Source organism: Lepidochelys kempii, chromosome 19 (assembly GCF_965140285.1).
Source record: "Lepidochelys kempii isolate rLepKem1 chromosome 19, rLepKem1.hap1, whole genome shotgun sequence".
Taxonomy (NCBI): Eukaryota; Metazoa; Chordata; order Testudines; family Cheloniidae; genus Lepidochelys; species Lepidochelys kempii.
In genome coordinates, this window is record NC_136398.1 from 5,157,419 (window position 1) to 5,179,465 (window position 22,047).

Consider the following 22,047-nt stretch of genomic DNA (forward strand, 5'->3'; position numbering starts at 1 on the left):
CCATCCCAAAGCGGCAGTTCCTACAAGTCCTGTTATCTTCTTCCACCTCCCTAGCCTGTGGTGGCATTTTGCGGCGAGGCTCTGTTGGCTGCTTTCTAACAGCAGCGTAACATTGCACAAGCTCTCCATTCCCATTTGCTGTCCTACGCCAGTCCAGACGGGTGGGCTCTGAGTCATCAATCCAAATGGACCAGCTGCCATCTTAACCCAGACTCGAGAGGAGTGGGGCAGGAACCCACTTGTTATATTTGGAGGCGAGCCCCAGACCACTTTTGCAGCCACAGTGAATGCTAATGAAGAAAAGGGGATTGAGAGACAGCCTCTGCTTGCCCAATATTCCAGCTCTGTGGGCACGGGAAGAGATCAGCATGACATGCAGTGTGTTGTACAAAGCTCAGAGCACGGACACACACCATTCCAGTCTGCCTTTTGCTTGGGTGACAAGCTTCTGCGTCCACTCCCCTCTGTCCCCTAGGATCAGCCCCCTTTCTAAACCCTCTAAACGCTCTCTCTCTCTCTGTCCCTGCTGCCCCATTAAGCCAGACACTTTCAGGGCCTTGAACTCCAGCCCACCACACTGCATAAGAACGGCCACACTGGGTCAGACCAATGGTCCATCCAGCCCCAGTATCCGGTCTTCCCACAGTGGCCAACGCCAGGTGCCCCAGAGGAATGAATAGAACAGGGAATCATCCAGTGATCCATCCCCTGTCACCCATTCCCAGCTTCTGGCAAACAGAGGCTAGGGACACCATCTCTGCAGCCTCTCACTTTACAGGGGGGAGTGCCCAGAAATCAGTTGGGATAGACTCATTCAGGAAGGGCTCTCAACACTGCGGCACCCAGTTGTCAAGGGCAGCCTCGCCTCTAATGATCTGTTATGCTTAGTGTAGTAAAGTGGTCATCACGAGGTCAACTGGGTTACCCGGAGTACATGGGGATGGAGCCATGTTCTACCCATCTTTACTTCCTGGTTTTCAGTGGGAGCTTTCCCCCCACTCATTAGGTATGGTGCAGCTGAATAGAGCAGCGAGTCCCCCATTCTGCAGTCCTGTGTGTGTAAAATGTTATTTTTGTGGCACTGAGCAGGTCCCTTTACAAAACACAGCAATAGGGACAGAGGCTAGTCATAATGCATTTGTCTGTGGTGACCTATTCATCCCAGGAGCCGAGAGGTTCTGGAGCTACGTTTGGATTGGTTTCCTCTTCCTGATGCTTCAAGAACCTGACCCATAGGGAAGCAGGGCCCCATCGGGAAGAATTTGGATGGGTGCCCCTTTCTGCCTGGACTTGGATAGGTGAAATGAAGAGGAATTGGTGTGTCCCCTTCAAGCTAGCTATTTTGTCTTAACTCTGGGTGTGGAATCCTGCCCCACAAGTCCTTGAATGGAAAGGGTTAATAGAATCTCTGTTTCTTGGACCCCGAGCTGACCACCAAACCATTCCCTCTGGCTACTACAGTGAGTTCCTTAGCAATAACAGTGTGAGAGCCTTCTCCTCTGCAGCTCCAGTCACCTTGCACAGCCTCCCTGCCTCACTCCACTTTGTTGGCTCCATCTGATTTCACCTGTCATCTGACCACCATTTTTTCCCTCTTGCCTGTAACTCTAAATTTAGTCCTGCCTCTGCCACAACTAAACTATACAATTCTCTGTATTATATGCTCCCGGGGTGTCGTACAGGTTAATTAATTAATTCTAGGAATACGTTTTGAGGTCCGGGGTGCTATGGATCTAAATACAAAGGTCATTTTCTTATTTAGTCTTGCAACTCTGTTGTTAAAACGGTGGAGCACTTTGTGATCTATTTAGAATTACAGGCACTGTATAAAATGTAGGTCGGGGTGTAACGCCATTGACTTTGAAAAATGGAGCGGCCCTGATTTACACCAGCTGAGGATCCGGCCCTTTGCGTTTATTAGAGATGGGCCACAGCACTGAGTTTGAATCTGGATTCAGAAATCTCAAAATTAGGAGTGGTTTGGATCTGGGAGGTTAGCTCAGTCCATCACGGCCCAGCTATGAATCCTTGACCTGGCTTGAAATCCCCACCAGTGGGGGCACCTGGAGTGGGCCCAGTTCTATTAATTAACCATCTATCAACATTTCAGCTCAGAGGGCAATATTTTTTCCCCTCCCCAGCTATCTCCTGTGGAGTGCCCAGAGCCCCAAAGAACGGAATCGTCTTTGGCAAGGAGTACACAGTGGGTACCAAAGCTGTCTATCATTGCAATCAGGGATTCCACCTGCAGGCCGGAGAAGAGTCCACCACAGAGTGTCTGCAAACAGGGCAGTGGAGTAACAGCAACATCCCTCCGCAGTGCGTGGGTGAGTAGCCCCCAGCTGGGTCTGGTCACCTTATCCGCGAGGTGGTTTTAAAAGGCTCTCCAGCCAAGGGAACGTTACATTATGGCTTTGTTTCTGGTCTTCAATAATATGCATCACTGCCCCCACTGCTGGATGGAACGTGTGGGTGAGAGCTACGACGTCGCCCTCGAGGGGCTGTTCGTGAATTCCACAGTACATTTTTGGGGTGACTTTTTTCAAGACCCACCTGCCCCTTGTAACACTGTGTAACAGCAAAACAAACCAGAAAAATTAAGGACCTGCCCCAATGCCTTACGTAACTTATGGACAGCCCCTAAGTGGCAAAGCCCTAACCCACTGTGTTTCACAGGTTATCGTCGGCTGTTTTGTAATTAGCTCTGTTCAGGGTAAAAATAAGATATTCAGGCAAAGGACGGAAGAAGCCCTTAAAAAGAGGGTGTGGTGGCCCTTTAAGGGAGGCTGCAGGCCCAGCACAGTCTCCGTCCAGTTTCAGCCCAGGACAAGGCACTTCTGGGAGGAATAATGCCTGGGAATTGTAGGCTTGGCAGCAATGCATGCTGGGAGTGGGGGACAGAGACGTGAAAGAGCTTTCTTTCCCCTGACCTCTCTCTCAGCAGGCATCCTCTCTCCCCTTCCCAGCATCCATTGCTGCCAAGCCACCAACTCCCATCATACCTAGAAACTACGTCCCCCAGAATTTCCGGCTCTGGGCTGGTGCTGAAGCCTTCCTTAAAGGACCAGCACACCCTGTTACAAGCCCTGAGGCAGAAGGAGCCCCAAAGCGAAATCCTGAATTCATTCCCGTGTTTCTGCTTTTTTCCCCCCCACTTTGCTCCCCCACGGTTGTGGTGGCTGTTCAGCCGTCACCTGCCCCGATATCAACAGCATCATGGTGGAGCATGGCCGATGGAGGCTGACCTACGAGACCCAGTACCAGTACGACGCCCAGCTCATGCTGATCTGTGACCCTGGGTACTACTACACGGGCCAGCGGGTCATCAAGTGCCAGGCCAATGGGACGTGGAGCATAGGTGACCCTATGCCAACATGTAAAAGTAAGGATGGCAAATCTCAGTGGCCTATTCCTGGGCAGACTGCAGTGTTAAACATCTCACAGAGGAATCTGTTTTCCTCCCCACCCAGCCCACAAGCCCCCTCCCCTGCATGCACCCCTACCCTTACCCCTGCCTTAGTTGCTGAGCTGCCAAATTCCTCAAGTAGAAGGAAGCTAGGAGCAAGGGATGGACCACATGTTGATCTGCTTCTTAATTTAATTAGAACAGCTCTACATGGACCCAAATGCAATTGTCCATCCTTTGCTGTCAGATCCCAGCCAGCCAGCTGTCACTAGCGCCATAGTGAACTTTGCATTTAAAACCAAAAAAAACCCCTACTTTAAAATCATACTTGAGCTTCCAATCTGACAAAAATGCCAAGTTTACAAGAGCAAACTGTGTAGATCTGTAAATCAAAATGCTCTTGGCAAATGAATTAAGTGACTCCTCCAGGCATCCTGTCTGTCCTGATGCAACTGCTGTGTTTTAGATCTTTCCTTTGTGAAAGGTCTTTTTCTCTCCTTAAGTGCAGATAGAGACAGAAAAATTAGACCTTCGAAATGGCACTTTTACTCAACCTTTGTGTCTGGAGATGCAGCTGCCGACTTCACTGTCGGACGCAAGATTTTGCTCTTGTTGGCATTTCAGGGCTCAACCTGTTCTGGGAGTGAGTGAGCTCCCATTCTGCCTCGTCAGGAGCATTGTCAGCTAAATTCCAATTGCAGAATCTTGGTGGCAAGAGAGGAGGCAGAAAGAACCCAGCTCAATCCTCAAATCTCATGTTGAGTTGGAAGCGTTAGGGAGTTTGAAAATATTAGAGACTGGCCAGACAGAAAGCTTGAAGAGGGTCAGATCTGAACTTTGTGGGCGGGACCTCAGTCTAAAGCTCGTGATAACTAAACTTTGGATCCACACATTCCCCCCAATCACTGGGGAAGTTTGGCATGTCATCCAAACTTTGGGCACCTTCCCTGGAATATATCTTTTGACTTTTAAGCTGATCTGGCAGTCACTGGAAGGGAATAAATACAAATGTCTCTGGGGTCACACTTCTGATGTCAACTTCATAGTTTCTTTAGAACCCTGGTTGCCCGAACGTTCATAGATTCATAGAGTTTAAGCCCAAAAGGGAACATTAGATCATCTAGCCTGACCTCCTTTATATGTCAGGCCATTAAATGTCACCCAGCTACCTCTGTATATCTACCCAAAAGGCATCTGAAATACAAAAATGTGGAGATTGCCAACCTGCATCAGACTGTCTAGTCCAGTATGCTGTCTCTGACTTTGACCATTGCCAGATGCTGTAGAAATCCCATACTGAACAATTATGGAAATACCAGTCCATAGGGGATGTTTCTTCCTGATCCCCATCAGTTAGAGTTTGGCTTATGTCCTGAAGCATGAGGGTTTATACCCCATATGTTTTCATCTTGTGTCATGCAACTGTGGATGTTCTCATTAGCCATGTAAACGTCTAATCCTCTTTTTCTAATCCTGATAAATTCTTGGCCTTAGTAATAATTTGTGACAATTCGTTCCACAGACTACATTGCATTCCAAAGCATTCCCCAGCTGCTCTTCCTCACTGCATACTTTGGGATCTCTTTCAGTTATCTCCTGTGGAGACCTGCCAACGCCTCCCAGCGGGAACAGGATTGGGACTTTAACCATCTACGGCGCGACGGCCATCTTCTCCTGCAATACTGGCTACACGCTGGTGGGGTCACGTGTGCGGGAATGCATGGCTAACGGGCTCTGGAGTGGAACTGAAGTGAAATGTTTGGGTAGGTGCTGGAGTGATATCTGTGTAAAGTGATGAGCTATGTTTCACAAAGGAATGAGAGACCAGAACCCCATTCAAGAATTTATGCATGTGCTTAAGTCTCACTCCCACTGAATTCAAAGGGGTTTAAGCACATGTTTAAATGGGATTTGAGGCTCAGCTGATCGATGAGTGTAACAAACTTTGGATTGTGAAGACGAAAGAGGTTTATAAAAGTGATACATTATTTTTATTTGTTGCTATTTTATTTACTACTGCGGGGACTAGGCCCCTTCGCCCTCTTAGGAAATGCCTGACCCCAAAGCACATTCCAGTCAGTGGAAAGGCACCCATTGGCCCCACAGGCCTTGGGTCAGACCCCATATCCCGAAATGGCAAGTCCTTTGCTTTGTTGCCACCGGCCCCTGCGTGCTCACAGTTCTGAAAGGATTCCCTTGTGTGCCCCATCCAGCCGGGCACTGCGGCATACCCAACCCCATCGTCAACGGGCAGATCAACGGAGAGAACTACAACTACCGAGGCAGCGTGGTGTACCAGTGCAACCCTGGCTTTCGCCTCATTGGGATGTCGGTGAGGATCTGCCAGCAGGACCACCACTGGTCTGGAAAAACTCCTGTCTGTGTGCGTAAGTATGTTGTCAGGTTTCTTTAGCCCTGCTATTGAAGGGACAGAGGCGGAAGTGTCAGGCCATTGTTCATCTAGGAGTTCAGAGACTGAGAGAGCAACTGGGGGAAAAGTCACTTGAACAAGCAAGGAAGGACTGGTTGGAGCCGGTTAGGGAGGGAGCATTTTGCATCTAGGTGATTAGTTGAGGTTTCAGCCCTAGTGAGAAATGATTGCCAGCTAGGCTTGTATTAATGATTGGAGGTTGGGAAGAGAGTCTCAGTCTTGTTCCTATCTCCTACAATAAAAAAATCCCCCGTGCCCCTCTGAACTGATACTGGCGTGTTGCATTGCCGTGGAGTTGAGTCAGCATGGAGGCTACTTGCCATCTCAAGCCTGCAGCTGGTCCTTCCGGCTCAAAGTTGAAACACATGGATGAGAAACGTTGGCTGCAGCCCGTTCTGAACCGCCTGTCCTCTCCTTAGCCAAGCACCAGCCTCAAGGGCTGTGAATCTGGCACCTTTCACAAGCATTAAAACTCATTTCAAAAAGGGAGAGAATAAAATGTAATCAGGTTTCCAAAAGATGCCCTGAATTAGAAGCAAACAAATTAATTCTCAGGGCGTTCCAAAGAGCGAGGGTGATTTCAGCCACCGTGCTGGGAACAAAATCAGACTGGCAAACTGTGTAAGCGAGCATCCTCATTTTGCTAACTTGTGATTTATGGGCTTTCTTATGAGCTGTCCCCCTGCTGATTTTGTGCCTCTAATCTACCATCTGTTCAAGAGATCCCTACTGCACAAAGAATTTCCCGTTGCTAAAATACCTGTGGCCAGATTTTCACAAATTGCCTCCCTTAGGAGCACACAACTATTGTGAATGCAAAATGTGTGTTTGTGTGCACAAATATCTCACCTGCATGCGCAAGAAAATACTTTGTATGTGTAGTGTGAGTGGCAAGTTTTGAAATATTAACCACTGATTTTCTGTGCACATTTCAGTGTCAGATCCACAAACTCTCTCACCTTTTTCTTAGGTTTATTTTATTTTTCTTCATATATTTTTAACTGATGAGGGCTTTTGAAGTTGCTGCACTTGTGTCTGTGCCAGAGGACCATGTCCTGGGTGGTACATTGGAATGGAATAATACCATTCTATATTTTGATCTCAGTTCCACTGGTATCAAACTGGAGAAACTGTATTGAAGTCTTATAGAAAAACCTCCATGGCAAGGGTGGATCTCTGCCCTTGGGTATCGGTCTGGATGTGGGGGTGAACAGGTGACATTCTCTGGACCTGTGTGTTGCAGGAGACAAAATCATAATGGCCCATTCTGGCTTTAAAATGTATGATGCTAGTCTGGATTTAGACCTGAGGCCAGAATCTGGCTCAAAATACTGATTCTCACCTCATTTACACCTGGGCAACTTTATAGACATCAGTGGAGTTCCTCCTGATTTACACAAGTGTTAGTGAGAGGAGAATTAGTGGCTATCCTATGACACATTCTTAGGAGTCACCTTGCTCAGAATGTTAATTTTTCTTTTCAGTAAATAAGCTAATGAAATAATTCACTGGATTTCTGACTATGATGTTAATATCTTCCTATCAACAGATGACGCAGTCCATATATTTCATATCCTGGTTTGCCAGTTGTTTGCTTCCAACCTCCTCTATCTCTGCTATAACTTTATGTGCTCAGATATGATAGCAACATCCATTTCAAAGCAAGATACAGAGCAGCCAGTAGCTGCCCTGCAAAACAATAAATAACACCGACACAAGTCTAATGTTAGAGATGGGCTCAAACTGCAAAACTTTATGGGTGCTCCAAAATTCAGAGCCGTTTGCACCCATTTTTCCCTTCATTCTGTTATGAGGATAACAGTCATATAAAAATTGCGCTCAGGGTCTGATACCAGATTTCAAATACACCCAAAGTGTGCGAGTGTTTAGCTGCAACATTTTGGTTCATCGTTACTAGCCATCTGTGAACCACAATGAGAAGCAGAAAACACATTTAGTCCGTGAGGTGAGTAATGAGCCCGGGCCAGTAAGTCAGATTGCTGGGTAGCCAACTGTTATTGACTGGCGGGAATTTTCAAACCACACCTTCAGCCAGTTAGATTAATTAAACCACAGCATTTGTAAAGCACATGCCTTTTCATGGATCGGTTGATTTCTCATGGAACCAATCCAACAGAAGGTCTATACGCCCAGCCCATTAGAATGAAGCGGGTCCCATGGCCTGACTGCATCAATTCACTTTGCACTGGTGACATACCTTTCAAACACAGGGGCCTTAATGGGACTTTCAGTTGCTTAGCTTAGCTTCATTTCCTTTTTTGGCAGTTAAAAGTTGATTTGGCTGCTCGTGGATTCAGAGCATCCTGTGCAGGGGCCTGATATTCAAAAGATGGCCTCAAAGTAATTAAAACTACAGCAGCCCTTTGGGGTAACATGCATTTAAAGTAATTAAAATGGAGCAATGTTGGGTTTTGAAAATAGATGCCTTGAGGCTGCGTCATTATTTATATAGAAGTGGGGCATTGTGTTATCCCATCATAATTCCCTGTCTTGTTAATGTTTCTTTTCTTAAACCTGCTCCACAAGAGTTGCTATGCTATGTACGAACTGGAATTTGAGATAGGTGCAGTCTAGAGAGACTCTCCTTTTTATGTTGACAAAGAATCCACCACCTAGTTCGCAACTGCTATAATAGGACCCTAATGGTGACTCATGGATACCTCGGAGAGAGCATGACGTCTGCTTTGTGTAGCACCAAAAGGCTGTCAATCTTCATGCTTCAAGGCCTAAACTAGTCACCAGCTAGGGTCCAGAAGAAATTTCTCTCCCCGTGGTATAGTCTTGCCCAGTTGACCAGGTATATTATTTGTTCTCACCTTCCTCTGTAGCATTTGGCTCAGCTGCTGTCGGAGACAAAACACTGCACTTCTGGTAATGGATTATCAGTTTGTTCCACCATGGCAATTCCTATGTCTTCCAATCAATGTTGCTTTCTTATTGACTATCAAAGGATGCCATGTTCTTAACGTGGCCAGAAGGCTCTTAGCTGAAAATCCTCAAGCTTGCTTTGCAAACCGAAAATACTGCTGTACTCTGGAGTAAAGGTTCCCAACTTTACTCCTTCCAGTAGGGTTGCTATGGCTTTAAATCCTTCTTTAAGACTTGTTTCTGTAGGGGTCTATTAATTGACCATGCTTCTCTCAGGGGGGTAGGAGGCCAACCAGCCATGAGCCAACCAAGCCTGTATTAAATCCAAGCACTGTCTCTACTGGTTGTCCACGTAATCCTTTGTGTGTCCGTTGTCTCTCTGTCCCCATCCTGCCCCTTGCATTATCTTCAGAACATAAGCATCCCACAGTGGGTCAGAGCCCTGGTCCATTTAGCCCAGCACCCTGTCTCTGACAGGGGCCTATCTGCGCCAGAGGAAGGTACGAGAAAATCCTGCAGTAGACACTCTGGGTTTCCTCCTAACCCCCATCAGTTAAAAGCTGATTTACGCCCTGGAGCCGGAGGGTTTATGTTCCTTTCTCTCATCTCAGGCCATTTGGATTGTAAGCTCTTTGAGCTAGGTACCTGACTTTCTTCTTCCGGTTAAATCTATTTCCTCTCCCCTTCTTCCCCCCGGCCCTGCCCAGTGTGACTCCATGGACTTCAGTGGGGTTGCTCCTGATTTACACCAGGGGGAGCGAGAGAAGAATCAGGCCTCATGGCTTTGAATGTCTGGGTGGTGCCTAGCACCTCTTTGGGTGCTCCGCGAATGAATTAATAATAATGGCTGGGATTTTCAGAAAAGCCTAGGGGCGTTAGGTGCCCAAATCACAGTGAAATGTAGTGGGAATTGGGTGCTGAACTCCCTTAGGAAATGCCCCCAGCAGGAACAACACAGCAGGTGTAAATGAGTGTCATTCCAAAGACATGGACCTCGATGCTGTTGTGGAATATGGTGGTATTTTCTTGGTGACCTTATTGCTTGAGAACTGTCCTTCCAGGCTCACTTTCTGCAACCATGGGGGCCACAGAGGTAATGTCTCCACTTTCTGATTGTAGCCATCACTTGCGGTCACCCAGGCAACCCAGCCAACGGCCTGACGCAGGGGAACCAGTTCAACCTGAACGACGTGGCCAAGTTTGTCTGCAACATCGGGTACCACTTGGAAGGGGCATCCCAGTCACAGTGCCTGGCGAACGGCCAGTGGAGCAACTCCCTGCCCACCTGCCGCAGTAAGTCATCTTCCCTCTGGTCCTCATTCGACCACTGTGGTTGAGGCCTGGAGCGTATGAATGCCTCAGTCCCTTCAAAGGAAGCTGCTGCTGGAAGGGGTAGAGGGTGGCTAGAGCTATAGTCCAAGGATCAGAAATGCCTTCAGGCATAACCGGGTTGTGACAAGGGAATAGCAGCAGCTCAGCTTCCCCCTCCTCACGCACTTGGGTGCATCAGAGGGGCTGCGTGGGAAATGGAGGTAGAAGAAGGGTTTGTTCCATGCACGGAGCAGAGCCCCTGGGCTAAGCCCCAACAGGGGACTCCTCTTCTATTTTCATCGTGAACTTTTTGATTTCTAGTTACCAACCCTGGGCCAGATCTTCCACTGGTGTAAATCGGTGCAGTGCCGTCACCTTCAGTGTCACGTCAGTCTGTTGACGTGGGTGGAACTCCATGAGTTTTCACCAGCTACGACTCTGGCCCAGGGAAAAACCCTTGCAGACTGGGGCTGTGTTTTGTTTTTCCTGCTTAGTCATTCCTTCAGCTGACATGGTGCGCTGAAGGCAGCAGGGGGAGTGTAAGTGGGAAGCACAGAGAGGATGTGATGGGGGTTTTGCTGATGAAGGAATGGTGCAAATGCCACCCCCTGTGATCAAGATGAGTTGGACTTTGTTTCTCTCTGTGCCACATCCTTGGTTACTCCTGGTCCCTGAAATCCAGTTAGATGCCAACATGAGTCAACATAAAGCAGAGTTTGCAGCTCAGTAGGAACATAAGAGTGATGTTTGAAGGCCAAACATTCCTATGTGGCATAAGCAGATACAACCCCTCCCCCCCGAGTTCAGGGGCGCTGCACCTATTCACCCCAGAGCTGATCCCGATCCTGAGGCTTCACCCCCTTCCCTACCACCCTATCGAAGTGTGAATTGCTAATAAGAAAAAAAATCATTGGGCCATATCTGCAGCTGGTCTCAATCAGGATAGGCCCCACTGAAGTCAGTGGGGATACACCAATCCATACCAGCCAAGGATCTGACCCAGAAACACTCAGTCATGTTCCCATATGCTAACCTCTCTTCCCTCTCATTTCCAGGGCTTCCTGCCTCCTTCGGTATTAGCATAAAAGTTCACTTACCAAATTCCCTCCTTCCCTCCCCTCCCCATCCCTGCACTCCATTCCTCTACACTCTGTCAAGCCACTTATCTCTGTCCCTACTGCTGCCTGGTCAATGGCAAAGTCAGCTCTTCTCACCTGCTCGCTAACTGCCCGATCCTGCAGTGAGCCAATGAGTGAGGCTCTGTCTCTGCACGTCACATGGCAGGATCAGGCCCAGAAGATGATCTCTTCTTTTAAATCCAATTATTTTGTTTGATTTTTTTTAAAAGACAGAAAAAAGAAAGAACCCAAACTGCAGAATGTGTGACTTGAGATTTCTTCCCCTTTTTCTCCTTGTTTGAGAGAGTCCTTTGTTCTTTGTTACACCCTTTGTTTTGTATTTTTGTTTTCTGTTATTTGTTTGCAGTTGTAAACTGTACTGACCCCGGGCACCTGGAAAACAGCATCCGTCAAGTGCAGCCAAGTGGTCCTCACAGATTCAGCTTTGGAACAACTGTCTCATATCAATGCAGCCATGGATATTACTTATTGGGCACACATGTACTTTCCTGTCAGGGGGATGGCACTTGGGACCGGTCCCTCCCACAGTGTCTTTGTAAGTTGTTCAGAGCATAACCCTTTTGTTTAGGGCATTGCTAAAGAAGTCATACTCAAATGATCCATTGCAGCCTTTCATCTCAAAGGGTTTCCATCACTCTTTAGCTGAATGATGCCTACAAGGTTTCATCCAAAGCCCATTGGAGTCAGTGTTCATCTTCCTATCCACTTCACCAGGCTTTGGATGGTGCCCCTAGAAGGGAAAAAATATGGTCTAGAGAGAGATTAGATTAGATGGGGATCCTTTCACCCACCAATGAAATGCAGACGCCTTTGAGTTTGGATTCCTGACCCCATTCCGCTGCAGCGACAATATGGTAGGTGGTGAAGAGAAGCGTCAGTTCTCCAGTAGAAACCAGACGGGGAATTTATAGCAAGGCAGCATGTAATTAGCCACAGCAGATTTAGCACAGCTCATATACATCCGAACTTCCACACACCCACTCGCTCACATGTCTTTGGAGAAAGGCAACGTCAGCTCAGTATCAAAATAAACACCTTCATTGCTTTTACTCTTTTGCAAAATGCATGTTCCAGAGGACTCGCTTCTTGAGTCATGCTGTAGACTTTTTTTCCCCTTAAAGTAGCGTTAATGCTTGCTGCCTTTAAGTTAGTTACAGATATTTATAAGTAAAGGCACAGTGAAGAAAGATATGGGATGCTGTGCCAAGGCTTGGGTTAAGGGAGCAGTCTGATTTGGGAGATGGGAACTCTGAGCTGTGTGGTTTTGAGCCAGTAGCCGCACCGCTCAGAACTGATCAAAACAACCATCGTAATGCACTCCAGGATGTGCAGTTTGGGTTCGAGGTGCGCTGCTCAGGTGCGGGAGAACTCTTTCTGTCTCGTGAGACATGCCTTCAGTGCAGCCTAGGGAACACACCCTGCGGTGTATTATTGCTTGTGAGTGCTTGATAGCTCACCTGTGTGCGTGCACACACACACACTGCTGTCACCTTAAAAGCATATTAGACCCAAGAACTTGGAGCCCAAACCAAGTCTGGACCCATATAACCCCCAAAATTGGCGTTTGGAACCAGGCAGGATGAGACACTGTATAAGAAAAACATTTTATAACAATAATGACAAATTTCAAGTAGTACCGCATCATCCAATCCTATGGTGCTTAGGTACAATGGGGGAGAGGCAGTGTACAAACCCCATCAATACAAGATCTGTAACACAGTACGGGAGGTTCATTCTAGTCAGGCAGCTGGGGACGCTGGACTAGTAATGATAGTAATACCTAGCTCTTCATCACTAGATCTCATCACTTCACAGGAGGTCAGTATCACTCTCCCCTTTTTCCAGATGGGGAAACTGAGGCACAGAAAGGCAAAGTGACTTGCCTGAGGTCACCCAGCAGCAGAACCAGGAATAGAACCCATGTCTTCTGAGTCCCAGTCCAGTGCACTAGCAACTAATTCACACTGCACTTGGGGCCTGGCTGCAGAGTCTTTCCGCTGATTGCAATGGGCACTGGATTAGGCCCTGAGAAAATGGCATAATTCACCATGCACCTAATGGTCCCCAACAGAAAATCCAAAGCAGCCAAATGGGTCATTGTAACCCGGTAAAGGTGATTGCAAATTATATAGCTGCTCAGGCAGATAGAGAAAGCAGAACTTCTCGATGGATGTGCTCACTTCCTGCACAGCTAGACATAACCTTTCAGTTAAAGTCTCCTCAGTGGAGCCAGTCAATTTTCCATGAAACCCACAAAGCACTTAACAAGGAAGAAAGGCTATGTGGTAGGGACAGGGGGCAAGTGAGGCGAAAGGGAAACACACCAGCTCCAGATGAGCGATGGTTATTGATTTTCGTGTTTACATCCCTTCTTCAAGAGTAAAATCGTTAGGATTTCTTTTACTTGCCGTTGGTGCATCTGCTGTTCAGGAGTTGTACCTTGCAGGACAAATAGATCAAACAGTCAGAAATGGAGGGAGACAATCAGTTCTCCTACCTAGCCCCTTAAGTTTCATTCAGCTGAGCTGTTCCAAAGCCTCAATCTTTTTAAATTCCTTTATTTATCCTTTTCCCACCAAGTCATAAAAACTAGTTTTTTGGCACATTTTCTTTTCCTTTGTTACCAGCATGTCACCATCTTACATTTATAAGCATGCTGCACAAGCCATGGGAAATTGACAAGTGATAACCACTTACCTTAGAATCTACAGGCACTCAAATCAAATCGCCAACCTTCTCATACCTGGGTGCCTCAAGCCGGGCTCTTGACATCCATAGCCAAGGAGCTAAAGAAACGTGGTCCTGTGGTTTAAAAACATTGAGCACCTACAGCTTCCATTGACTTCAGAGGATTTTATGGGTGTTTTCACCACCTTTGAAAATCAGACTAATTTTATTTAGCGCCTGTAATCACTACTCACTTTTTAAAATGTAGACCCAGGAATCTTACCTTCAGGTAACCCAGGTTTGAACATTTTGGCTAGTGAGTATTTTAGAGAAGGAAAAAAACCTGTTCTTTAAGGGGTGGAAGAGGGACTCTGATACAGTAAGTGAGATCTACCACAGCAAAATCTAGCACAACAGAAGAAATTTGTTCCAACTGTCTGCACAAATGCTTTACAACCCCCAGTACGGTCACAGATGTTTAGCTTAGATGTGTCTGCTGGAGTATCCGTTATTGACTTGTTAGTTTCAGTATGAGTTTATTAGCTATCAAACTAATTTCTTTTGCAAAAGGCATTGGTTTTAGTCACAGCTCTGTGTCAGTATCTTTCAGTGCCCACGTACTCTATATAAACATCCACACCCTTTTCTTTTTCTTGAAGAATACATCATGCATTCCACCTACGCAGAAGGGGGAAATGCATCCATTGCTGATATTTCCCTTCAGAAATTCTAATGGCCCTCACATAAAGACTCTTTTAGATCAGATCATATTTAATCGCCTTTAGAGTTGTCAGCTTGTTTGTGAATAGCCAAGCTTCATCTACCCTAATAGCTAAGCTAAATAAACCAATTGATTATTGTTAACAGTGTTTTTAGTAGCAATCATAGGGCGAGCGGTTCTTACAAGCTGCCAGAGTAATTTCATCAGGTGTGACGTTGCATCTAATACGGCTATGTGTTGACAGAATCCCATACTGCCAAGGAATATGTGTATGCGTGTGTGTGTGTGTGTAAATATTCATTTTTAATAGGGGATGGATGTTCACGGGAATGTGCAAAGTGTATGCCTGGAAAATCCTTTTTCACGTGTGCATTTGGGTATTTGCATGCACAGACCTGGGACAGCCCCTGTGCAAACGTTTACATGACCAGCCCCGGTGAAATCCACCCCAGGGACCAGTGCCAGGTTTGTGCACCATTGAAACTCTGTTTTGAGCACCTCAATGGTGCATGACACTCTTGCCAGCTCCTCTGAGTAGGGAGTAAGGGTATGCAAGATTTCAATGGGCAGTTCATGTAAGGTCACATAGGGCCAGATCCTCAACTGGTGTAAATTGGTGAGGCTCTGTTGAAGTCAATGGAACTATGCTGATTTACACCAACTGAGGGGTCTGGCCCATAACTGTTGATTGCTCTGTGTCTGCAAATTCCACTTTGTGGGTGCAAAAGGGGAGTGTTTTGCAGCTGCATCCATTGCACCTTCCTTTTGAACGCTCGTCCCCTGCAGTTAAATAGTAACGCAAGCCATAATGTTGTTCTCTTTGTTTCAGTGGTTTCCTGTGGCCATCCTGGCTCCCCGCCCCACTCCCAGATCTCAGGCGATAGGTACACGGTAGGGTCTGTCGTCCGCTATAGCTGCCTGGGGAAACGGAGACTGATTGGCAACTCCACTCGCATGTGCCAGCTGGACGGGCACTGGAGTGGCTCCCTCCCTCACTGCTCAGGTGAGAAGGCCAGGAGACTTGGCCAGGGTTAGTGCGATGACCCTTTGCTTCTTCACAGGCCCACAGAGGGGCAGTCCACCACATTTCCACCCGGACTCCAGCTGGAGAAGAGAAGCCATGAGGCCTCTCAGATCTATATTCTTCTGAACAAAGGAGGGATCTGGATCCTGCAGGACTTGGAAAGCCCAGCTGGAGCTCAGGGGTCCAGCCTCCAGCACCTTGGACAGTGGGTGCCGATAACGAGTAAACCTTGTCCTGTGGCCCAGGATGAATAAATCATTGCAGCGAATGCCCTAAACATAACAAATAACACGGCAAAGTCAATACTGCAGCCTGCTCTTTGCTATTCAATGGTTCCTGTTGTGCTTCTGTGAAGAGCATTGATTTGTGGGGGAGGTTTCATACTCACAAATTGCTCCTTACAATGTAACTTCAGATTCTCCCTTCCTCTCTCCTGCAGACAGATAAGTCAGATGCTCCCATCTCAGGCTTCACAACTGATCTGTTGCTTCATGCAGCAGCGCTGTCCCATGTGCCGCACGTCAGTTTGGATGTTGCACATATACATGGGATGTCCTGTATCCACGACAGGCAGGGATAGACTCGCGGTAACCGATTTCCAAGTGCTCATTGCCTGCAATCAGGGCCATATTTTGAAAAGAATTCAGGTGTCAAAATAAGGGATAGATTTACAAGAACCCTCAGCTCCCCTCTCAACACTTGCTGGCAGATTTTTTGAAGATCTGGCCACTCATCTTGGTGCCTCATGGAGAGCTGAGCTGTTCTGAAACTCTGGACCAGAGTGGGGTTTCTCCCCACCCCCCAAGTTGAGAAATGTCCTGATACACAAACATCACATGCGATTTTGAGAATCTGAGATAGGGCATCAGGGAGGGGGATCCATCCCTGTTCCAGTCTTGTCCCTCACCGATATGCAAGTCTCTTCAGTCACAAAATCAGCAGATTCCCTCCCCGATGGAACTGAAAAACTGCCCGAGCTGAGTAAAACCCCACTCCCACCCCATGCAGCCTTCCATCCCCTTGAGAGCAAGGCACCAAGGAGATGGGACTCTAGATGGAGCAGAAGCAATGGCAGCGAGTGGTTAATTTTTAATTATGCCACTTTAGACTTAGCAGCTCCACTTGACCAAGTTTAACCTGCACTTAAAAGGGGAAAAATATTAAGAGGCAATTTCATCCTCTCTGAAGGACGTATCTACAGAACAATTGGGGATTTGCTTAGTGATTTATGGCCACTTGGAAAGTTTCTTCTTTAATTCATATCCATTTTTTTCAAAAGCCTTCAGCATTAGCCTAACTGTGCTCCTATTGAAACCCGTGGGGTGGAAGGTCTGCCAGTGACTTTAGAGGGAGCAGAGTTAGGCCAATGCCACCTGCTTTTGAAAACTCCACCCTCTGCCACAAACTCCAAACCACTTGGGACCTGATTTCCTCCCCGCTTCCCCTCCCAGCTTCCTTGCACCCTATGTGAGTCGTTTCCAGCCCCGCAAAGTGGGCGTGAAACATGACCACTGGTACGTGTTGGCCAACGATTCTGATTTGCTACTTTCTCACACCAAACTCAACTTGCACTGGTGCAAATAAGGACCAAGGTGATAGGGAATCGGATCTTTTGTCTTGTGCCTGTGCTTTAATAATCAGCAGTGCAAACACATCAGTTGAGGGCCTGATTCTCCATTGTCCAGCATGCCACCTCCTGCCCCCAGCACTCCCCTACAGTGAGGGCAGCATAGGGACATCTATGCCACCCCTACAGTGCTCCTGCACTGGGGGAATTCTCCTCCGGGGCCATCCTTTACAGCCCAGAGAGATGCACAGAGGTCAGAATCAAGTCGAGGCTGTTTCCAATGGAAAGGCTTTTGCCATGTGCAGGCAGCTCGTTAATTGCGACAGTGGCTTTAGCAAATCAGAACAAGCCGTTTTGGAATAAGTCACCTGCAGAGGAGAACAGTAAGGCCAGAGAAAGGTATTCCCTTCACCCTTTTAAAAACTAGTATTTTCCTGGATGACAAATGTCTTCATTACTTTTTACATCCGACATGATGCCGCAAAGCTCATTACTGTAGCAAAACACAGAGGGCTTGGGAGCCAGGGGCTTCAGCTCTAACTGTAGGAGTGAAATATTGCTCCCTGGATTAGGGCTGGTGTGTTTACAGTGATCATTAGCAGAGAGAGCTGATAACAGACAGACGTGGCATGAGCCTGGGATGTGGGGAGACGTTCTCAAAGAATCCCTGCAAGGCAACCTTTTCAGCTGCCTCTCTCTTCATGTCCCCCTAACTTTCTGCCAGCAGTGCTGAGCGTTAGCGATTTCTGCGAGCGGATGTTTCTTGGCTGGGTTCCTACCATGTCTGTGCTTCAAAGCTCTGCAAGGATAACGGGGTTGGGGTGGGAGACTTTGAGCATCTCATCATTTCTGCTTGGAGGGGAACCATCCGCCTGACTGATGCTGGCAAAGAAACCTCTTGCTGCCTAAGCAGCTGCTGCAGAAGGTCTCTGCATCTGTCTAGGTTTCTTTCTGGAGATTCGGGAGTAATGGGACCTCTTTTGCAAGTGCTTAAAGAGCAATGAGCTTCCAAAGACAGTAGACACCTGGGATGAAATAACCACCTGTGCAGAAGGTCAGCACAAGGGCTAAATTCGGACTTTGCTGGCTTTCCACACCGGGTGAATTTCGCCCTCCTCACTTACTGCAGTGATGCGTGCGGTATGATGAATGTGCCATGCCAGCACTGTAACGGCCACCACGTTTAAGGCTTGGCTGACTTGTGGGAGAGCAGTTTTAGGCACCTCCCACCCCGCCACATCACCGATGGGCAAAAAGGGAATGTGGAGCTCACTGGTCTGCTATGTAATTCTGCTATATGGTCCCCAAGGGAGTCACCAGGAACAGAGAGGTGAAACTGAGGGAGAAAATTCAGGCTGGCTATAAGACAAAAAACATAGTGGCTGTGTATAGTCTCCCAAGGGAAGGGTGGAAGCCTTATCATTTAGGGGTATTTAGAGCAAACCGACTGGGCAGAACACTGGAAGACATCCGTCCCTGGGACGGCAGGGAGAGGGAGTGGATGGGTTAGTAGGTGGTTTTCCCCCTACCAAGAGAAATTCTATGGGCCTGCGCTGTGAAGGAGATGAGGCTTAAAGATCACAATCGTCTCTTCCCACCTTAAAATCTACGAGTCTCCAATAACTATGGTTTCATGATCCCAGTGGATAACTAGAAGGCTAATGAGAGGATGCAGTGTGCAGACTGGCTACTCGATGGTAGCTTCTTGTGTAGCACTGGTAACTCCTCTCTGCCGCTGCGGGGAAGATGGGCCAGGACAGCCGCCTGCCCTGGCTGTTGCTGACAAAGTGTTTTTCTCCGCTCAGCAGGAGGCAGCCAGGGAACATGTGGTGACCCAGGGATCCCTTCGCACGGCATCAGGCTGGGCAACGAGTTTGGTGTGGACAGCATGGTTCGGTTCAGCTGCGAACCAGGCTACACCCTCCGGGGTTCGTCAGAGAGGACCTGCCACGCCAACGGCTCCTGGAGTGGCTCACAGCCGGAGTGCGAAGGTACCACTCCCCTCCTTACAGGCTGGTCTCTTCAGGGGAACGATTGAGGCTGCTCAATCATGAAGTACGCCACACCCCTTACGTTGCCGGTATGTGCCCCATGTACCACAACTCAGAGGCAAGCACCGTGATTGCCTCATCGGTGAGGCCTGGTGGGGGCTAGTCCTGATGGGTCCCAGTAACCACTCGGACACATGGCGAAGGGCCAGGGTATTTTACTAAGCATGGCAGGAAAGGGAAAGGTTACAAATAGCCTAGGTACAGAGGCTGAAACGGTTACAGTTCAAAGTGAGCCATAGCAAGAAATGTCTGGGTCCCAGGAGCCGTCCAATGTAGAGTCCGGGCCTAGAGTCTCAGGTGTCCTCTCCAATCCAGACTCTGTTCAAGCAAATAGGAGCTTGTGGGTTTCCAGGTCAGACTCAGTTACTGTGTCTCACTGGGGCCTCTGCAGTGGTTCCCTGCCCAGCCGCCGCCACTGCGCGGTAAGGTCCCACACAGCCCTGCACCCCGCCATCATGTACGGTATTCACAGCCTGGTCCACACTTGGCTCTGTATCCTGTTCCTGGAGATTCCCCTTTGCATTCAGCTTCTCTGCAGCTCCCTGCCGCCAGGCAGCCGCTGCTTCCGGACGGAGCCCAGTTACTTTCTGGTGCAGGACTTTTCCCCTCGCTTGGCCAGGAGATTGGGGATGTGCAGCAGGGAGGGGGCTCATGGGCATTGTAGCTCCCTACTTAGTGGAGCCATCACAGTAAGATAGTTAGGGCTGTCTCACAGCCCGCCTTGCTGTGCTGGCAGGGCAGAAAGCATACCAAAGCCTCCCTTCCTCCCCTAATGGGGGAGGGCAGGAGCACCCGGCTGCTCTAGTTGGCAGAAAACCACGAGGGGAACCTGTTTCATTAGTTTGTTCCAAGGTTTCCTGCCAATCTTTGAGGGGACAATGGCTGAGTGAGTTACGTGACACACCAGTGCATAATGCAAATTAAAATCTGAATAAACATTTTTTTATTTTAAAAAACGCCTTTTATTTTGTTTGAAGAAAAAGAATAAAACCCCCTAATTCAACTTAATAAACTCTGGGCCAGCTCCTGCAAGCCACTCTGTTGCTATTACAGAAGTATTTAAAAATCAATCCGCAAAAGAACAAAAGCCCCAAACTAGGCAGGAAACCAATAAGCAAGGAGACCGGTGCAAGTCCTTCTCCTCAGCTGATTTGAAAGCCAAGAGCTCGGAGAGAGTTTGCAAATGAATTGGAAATTTATTCCAGATTGATGCAGCCCTTGATTGAAGACACCGCGTCACATTTATTAATATACTGAGGCCTTGGGGTGGGAGGGGCATTATTTTTTCTTTCCCGTTTTTGTTTTTGTTTTTTTGGTGGAGGGGATCCACAGGGGCTGTATATTAATAGTGGGATAAATAACCCCTCAAATTCAAAAGGCACCAGGATGCAGTGGGGTTATTTTATTTTTGAATCACAGCTGTATGAGTAATAGTAACATTATTCCTATAATGTGGTGGTTTACTGTTAGGCCCTCGCCGACCGAAATAGGCAAGTCATTCTCAGTGTTGAGTCGTGCGCTGTTCTCTGCCGTTTGTATTCATGGCAAGGTGCAAACACGATCAGGTATCGGTGGGGCTGTACTCTTCGAGTCTTCGATTCAACTTTCTGGAGCAGGGATTTCTATCTTTTTGTTTTATTGTTGCGAGTACATTTAAGGCAGGCAGGAGTGAGGACGAACAGCATTGAGGAGGCACAGGCAGGGTTATGCAAGCTCTTCACCTGCAGTTATTTCACATCTTCTTATTCCTGACCCGCAGCACAGCCAGCCATTCAAGACCCAGCCTCCCCCCACACCCTGAACCAACACAGCTCTACAAGAGCATCCCTCTCCTAATCTGCAGCACCCCTGGCTGTTCCAGTGCAGGTCTCGCCACGTGCGCCTTGCAGCCCCTCTGCCAGGCCAGTCTTGGACTCCCTAGTGCCTCTGCGCCGGCTACGCCAGACCTGTCTCTCCTGAGCAGACTGTCAGCAGTGCCAAATGGTGCAGGGGAAGGGCAAGGTGTTTGGGACGTAGGCTGATCGGAGATTTAGGCCATTGGCTCACTGGTGCTTCAGACCTGAGTCACGCTTTGAACCCAGGGTTTGAGAATTGAGCCAACAATGCTGACTCTGCTTCCCAGCCTGGCATCCCCACAGTCACTGGTATAGCCGTGTGCATGATCATTTTTGTCCCACGCTGCACGGTGGTGGGGTTTTAACCAGCAGCGCTCGAAATATGGCTGGCCCTGGGCATGTGCATTTTGGAAGATGTGGAAAGCAGGTGGCAAAAGTCCTTTCTCCCATCTTCATGTACCTCCACAGGGGGCAGCCAGTGCAGCTGACGCAATTATCTACCCAGACAGGCATGTTTGGGCAGGATGGGGGCCGAGCCCTGACCCCAACCCACTATCCACCAGGTTGCACTTGTGGGAAGAGCACGGGCAAGTGAAACAAAACTTGTTCTTTGCTCTGTTTCTGCCAGTGTCCCTGAAGCCTGTAGGCCATATCCAGGCATGGTGCCTGCCTCCATCATTGCTGAAGGTGCTGTCCCCAAATCTCTTTGACCCCTAATCAGCTCTATGTATTTTTAGCTAAGGATATACATGTAGTGGGTAAGGCCAAAGCTTTCAGTGCCCAATGGGGCGTGAATCCATATTTATGCAGAAGCACTATACTGAACAGAAGCTACAGGGGCTCAACCCCTCTGCAAGTCAGGCCTCTTATTTAGGTGCTTGACTTTAGTCACCAAGGACCCAATTTGGCAATGCACATCCTTAACTTAGAGCATGTTCTTAAGACCTATTGGCATCAATGGGACATAAACACAGACTTCCCTGCTTTATAGAAATGCGGTAGGTTT

The 22,047-nt window shown here is 48.0% G+C and overlaps 1 protein-coding gene across 7 annotated transcripts in view; it reads left to right on the forward strand.

Moving 5' to 3' along the window:
- Positions 1-22,047, forward strand: part of CSMD2 (CUB and Sushi multiple domains 2) — a 541,235-nt gene that overhangs the window by 477,479 nt on the left and 41,709 nt on the right. For 6 of the 7 annotated variants that reach the window (XM_073317325.2, XM_073317326.2, XM_073317332.2 and 3 more), the window contains 8 exons: positions 2,142-2,327; positions 3,188-3,382; positions 4,996-5,169; positions 5,620-5,793; positions 9,846-10,019; positions 11,523-11,711; positions 15,394-15,567; positions 18,964-19,146. In XM_073317325.2, the coding sequence (XP_073173426.2) occupies positions 2,142-2,327; positions 3,188-3,382; positions 4,996-5,169; positions 5,620-5,793; positions 9,846-10,019; positions 11,523-11,711; positions 15,394-15,567; positions 18,964-19,146 (1,449 nt within the window). The remainder of the gene's footprint in view (positions 1-2,141; positions 2,328-3,187; positions 3,383-4,995; positions 5,170-5,619; positions 5,794-9,845; positions 10,020-11,522; positions 11,712-15,393; positions 15,568-18,963; positions 19,147-22,047) is intronic. The other variant, XM_073317333.2, reaches the window with a different exon arrangement.